Source organism: Nicotiana tabacum, chromosome 19 (genome assembly GCF_000715075.1).
Source record: "Nicotiana tabacum cultivar K326 chromosome 19, ASM71507v2, whole genome shotgun sequence".
Classification (NCBI taxonomy): Eukaryota; Viridiplantae; Streptophyta; class Magnoliopsida; order Solanales; family Solanaceae; genus Nicotiana; species Nicotiana tabacum.
Genome location: NC_134098.1, coordinates 76800792 through 76806526, shown reverse-complemented (window position 1 = coordinate 76806526; position 5735 = coordinate 76800792). Strand labels below are relative to the sequence as shown.

Genomic DNA, 5735 nt, shown 5'->3' with positions numbered 1-5735 from the left:
ATGAGCATCCTGAGCATGTTTCTAAACTCGACAAGGCCTTATATGGACTGAAGAAGGCTCCTCGTGCATGGTATGAAAGGTTGTCCAAATTTCTTCTAGAAAATGGCTTTATAAGAGGAAATATTGACAATACCTTATTTCTGAAAAAACGGGGGAGGAACTTGCTTATTGTGCAAGTTTATGTTGACGACATCATCTTTGGTACAACAAATGATTCTCTATGTGAGTAATTCACAAAGCTTATGGGAAGTAAGTTTGAAATGAGTATGATGGGGGAATTGAATTTCTTCTTGAGTCTACAAGTCAAGCAAACTCCTAAGGGCACAATGATAAGTCAGCAGAAGTATATCAAAGAGCTTCTGAAGAGATTTGAAATGGAAAGCTCAAAAATCATTGATACTCCCATTACCACTACCACTCGTCTGGACATGGATGAACCTGGTTCACCTGTGAATGAGACCATGTATAGAGGTATCATTGGGTCACTCATGTATCTCACAGCAAGCAGACCGGATATCGTTTTCAGTGTGGGACTGTGCGCCAAATTTCAATCTAATCCAAAAGAATCCCATCTGAAGGCTACCAAGAGAATCTTGAGATATCTCAAAGGAACGCAGGACCTGGTTCTCTACTATCCCTTAGGAGATAATTTTGATTTAATCGAATATGCTGAAGTTGATTATGCTAGTTATCTAGTGGATAGGAAAAGCACTTCTGGCATGGCACATTTTCTGTATTCATGCCTAATCTCATGGGGTATAAGAAAACAAAACTCAATGGCTCTTTCAACTGCAGAAGCTGCATATATGGCAACTGCCTCTTGCTGTGCTCAACTGTTGTGGATCATGAAGCAGCTGGAAGATTTTGGTGTGTTTTCTGATTGCGTGCCCTTACTATGTGATAACACTAGTGCTCTCAACATGGAGGTGATCCTCCATTAATCAGAAATCTCGAGTTCGAGCCATGAGTATGGAAAAATCCTTGGTAGGGAGCGTTTCTCCCGAATAGGGCCCTACTAGGCGCGAATGATATAGTCGAGGCTCCAATGCGGATACCGGACACCTGATACGTGATGAAAAACCAAAATAAAAAATAAAAAAAATGTGCAACCCCTTATAAGATAAGAAAAAGGGTACATATATAGTATATTTTATTAGGCAGTCAAGGTTTTCAATATTCTAATTTGAGATATTATGTTTAAGCATGTAAAATGCGTGTTGATGCATACACACCCTGGAACAACCTTCCTTTCCAAGAAACAATCAATAAACGTAAAATAAAATAAATTAAAATTAAGTTAAATGAAGGGAGCTCCATTCTGGAAAAATCTTACTCGTGTCTTGTTTGTCCAAACTAACGAAAGCAAACATATTTATAAAATACTATTCTCAGACGTTGCACCGTGTCAATCAATTAAATTTGTGTAGAAAAAGAAGAAATTATGTAAAACGGCAATGTACGCTAAAGAAGATAAAATATTGATTTATCATATTAACGCAATAGTTGAATTCAAAATAATTGAGTATCTTCTCGACTTGTAAAGGTGAACAATTTAATATGAACGTGCAAGTTTGTCCCGTGTTAGCAATAGTAATACTTAAGCAAGTCTTACATGGACAACTTTGCTACTGATAGCAGTTGGTTTGGAACTACTTGATAGCCTATTATTTAGGATAGGAACTCTTAATGATTTACAAATCCTATATTTTTTATTAACATATCCTCATAAGTTATGTGTACTATTATATTTTGATGATCTAACAAACTTAATGATAAGAACCAGATTGGGAACCTGCTCTGCACCCTCAAGTGCTCAAGATCAACAAGTCTCAAGTCTGGCCCATGATCCGACACTCAGAGTCCAAGAAACAACAGAGGGAACAGATCCACACTAGTTCCCTTGTTGACAATACCAGTCAACTCCCCACAGCTGTAAAGTGACTGCAGCTGTTACTCTACACACACGCAATAATGTAAATAGTGGAGCAGTCACTTTATGGGGGAATGCATGTCACGACCCAAAATCTCACCCGTCGTAATGGTGCCTATCTCAATACTAGGCAAGCCGACAATATCAATAAACCACCATATCTTTTAAGTTTGAAAACATAATATCTAAATTTAGCGGAAGGAAAACTCACAAATACATATATAAACACTCCCAAAACCCGGTGTCACTGAGTACATGAGCATCTAATATGAATACAAGTCTGGAAAATATGGTCCAAAATAGTCTGAGACCAAATACAGTAAATAAGGAGATAGGGAAGGAGAGGCAAGGTCTGCGAAATACGACAGCTACCTCAGAATCTCTGAAAAATTAACTGTGCGAAAGAATCAACACCCACTATGTCCGGAAATACCTGGATCTGCACACGAAGTACAGGGTGTAGTATGAGTACAACAAACTCAGCAAGTAACAACAATAAATAAGGAATTGAAGATAGTGACGAGCTACACAATTACAGTTCATTTCAGTAATTCCAGCAGAGAGTAGGCATGCTTTCAATTCCATAAGATTAAGTCAAATCATTTTTATACAGTTCAAGTTCATGTAATCCGGATATAAAATCTTTCAGAGAATTTCACAACAATGACAGATAGCAACTAAGTGCAACAACAAATAAAAAGTAAGTACAACCTGTCAGGGCAACAGTTACTCAACTCGTCACAGCAGCTCAACCACTCGGCTCTCAGCCCTCAGCACTCACACTCAATGGGTACCCGCACTCACTGGGGGTGTACAGACTCCGGAGGGGCTCCTACAGTCCAATCGCTATAATTTGCACGGACAACTCACGTGTTGCACGGACAACTCACGTGCCATAGTATAAATATCTGGATCTGCATAGACAACTCACGTGCTGCACAGACAACTCACGTGCTATAGTATAATATAAGGATTGGCACGGACAACTCATGTGCTGTACGGATAATTTACGTGCTATAGTATAATATCTCACAATTAGGCCCTCGGCCTCACTCAGTCATAAATCTCTCCAGTCTCTCGGGCTCTCAATAGTTATGATACTCAGCCCAAATAATAATAATATGATGCATCAATAATGAACAATAGAGACTGAGATAAAATAAACAAGTAAACTGTGATTGAGTACAAAACAACAATTTAGCAGGTAATTCAATATGTACAAGACCTCTGTGGTCTTTACAGTACCAGCACATAGCCTAAGCATGCTTCGATGTCAAATTATTATAGCACAGAAATGGCACATAGCTAACAACAAGGTTATTCAACTTTCCAGTTTCACGGAATGGATCAAGTCCCAATTTTCACGGTGCACGCCCATACGCCCGTCACCTAGCATATGCGTCACCTCCAAAATATTTACATAATGCAATAATCTGGGGTTTCATACCCTCAGGACCAGATTTAAAACTGTTACTTACCTCAACTCGTGTAATTCTTTATTCCGCTATGCCCTTGCCACGAGAATTGGTCTCCGAAAGCCTCGTATCTAGCCACAATTAATTCGATCCAGTCAATACCAATTATTATAATTAATTCCATAAGGAAATACTAATTTTCCAATAAAATCCGAAATTAACTCAAAAATTGCCTGTGGGGCCCACGTCTCGGAACCCGACAAAAGTTATAAAATATGAACGCCATCCAACCATGAGTCCAACCATACAAATTTCACCAAAATCCGACATCAACTCGACCCTCAAATCTTCAAATAAAGTGTATGGAGATTTCTACTATTTTCAACCCAATCTTTATCCATTTGAACTTAACAATCTTTTCACAACCTTATTGGTATGTATAGATAATACTCTTACACCCCAAGAATCATACTATTAATCATCCATCTTTACTCCAAACCCGAAATTGAAGAATTGGGGAAAGAAATTCTTACCTCTTTGAAGCCCTAGCAAGATCTTTGTAAAATCTTCAAGCCTTGAACAAGAATTGATGGATAAATGACTAAGTCTTCACTTTCTCTCTCTAAAATGCTCTCATCTCTCTCTAAAATATCAGATGAAACCCTTCAAAATGACCCCAAATAGTGTTTTATAAGAATGAGGTCGGGTTCATAAAACCAGAAAAATTAAGCCCTGAAACATACTCTGCGGTTGCATATGCGACCGCATAACGCTTATGCGGCTCGCGAAATGTGGCCTCCGGAACTGGGCAAGGCTACCTCAGTATGCGATCGTTATGCGGTCTGCAGACCTCTTCTACGGTCACATAATGCACCGCATAACTGATATGCGGCCGCATAATGCGCCGTAAATTTTCCTCCACACTTTCCCCTCTCCTGATCCACTCTACGACCATTATGCGGTCCGCAGAGTAATTCTGCGACCGCATAGTGGTTGCAGAAATGACCCTTTTTTCGGCAAAAATTTTCCTTTACATATCGGTACATTGTTCAACCCAAAAAGTCCGAGCCGCGGTTCGCAAGCTCGCCGCGAGAAATTTCAACAACCTTTATACTAATTGATCTACCTCGGCACCACAAAACCTTAATTTTCTTAGCAAAAATTCTTCGGGGTCACTACACATACGTCAACATCTAGTCAACCTTTTCAACTTAATTTCGAAACCTTGGAACTAAGTGTTCCAAATCATTCAAAAACCTCACCGGACCCGAATCAATTATCTCCGACAAGTCACATAACAAATGTAATCCTACAAGGTTAGGTCGTAGTTTTTAATCCCGTGAGCTGGGAGTTTCCCACGTAAAACTCTTTTGTGTTATTTACTTACTGCTGTGTGCGTACGTTCTATGGAAACTAATAGAGAATCCGGTTCTCTATATAGTTTGGCGGACCCTTAGTTTCTATCAATTGGTATTAGAGCGAGTTCTTTCTATCAGGTTAACACCTAGAAAAGATCCTCATGGTTGCTCCACCAAACTTTGAAAAAGGTCAATCTGCCTACAGACCACCAAGATTCAACGACCAATACTATGGATGGTGGAAGACAAGGATGCATGATTTTATCATGGCTGAAGATTCAGAGCTCTGGGATGTTATATGCGATGGACCCTTCGTCCCTATGACGACAATTGGTGAACCAACAATGACAGTTCCAAAAAAAATAAAGGAATACAATGATGCTGACCGTAAGGCTATAGAGAAGAACTTTCAAGAAAAAACATCTTTGTCTGTGGTATTGGACTAGATGAATACAACATGATTTCAGCATGTCAATCTGCTAAGGAGATCTGGGAAGCTCTCCAAACAGCACACGGAGGGACAACTCAAGTCAAGCAGTCGAAGATTGATATGCTAACCACAGAGTATGAGCTCTTCAGGATGACAGATGATGAGTCCATTCAGGACATACACACTCGCTTTACCTCTGTCATTAATGAGCTTCACTTTTTGGGAGAAAACATTCCCAGGAACAGACTTGTCAGAAAAATAATTAGTGTATTACCTGGTTCCTGGGAAAGCAAAGTAAATGGTATCACGGAGGCAAAAGATCTGCAGAAGCTGACCATTGATGAACTCATTGGCAATCTGAAAACTTATGAAATAAAGAAGAAGAAAGATAATGAAAGAATAGATCCCAAAAGGGAGAAGAACCTGGTCCTCAAGACAGACAAAAATGACTCAAGTGGTGAGGATGCTGATATGGCTTACCTAACGAAGAGATTTCAGAAAATGGTTCGCAGAAATGGCGGTATTCCAAAAAGGGGCAGCTCTAGAAAGCCAAGAGGCTATGACCTATGTCATAAGTGCGGGAAGCCAGGACATTTCATCAA

The 5735-nt window shown here is 39.5% G+C and overlaps 1 protein-coding gene across 1 annotated transcript; it reads left to right on the top strand.

Moving 5' to 3' along the window:
- The first annotated feature begins 269 nt into the window (after positions 1-269).
- On the top strand, positions 270-941 carry LOC142173554 (secreted RxLR effector protein 161-like). Its single transcript, XM_075239167.1, has one exon. The coding sequence runs from the start codon at positions 270-272 to the stop codon at positions 939-941; it is 672 nt and encodes a 223-aa protein (XP_075095268.1).
- The last annotated feature ends 4794 nt before the right edge of the window (positions 942-5735 follow it).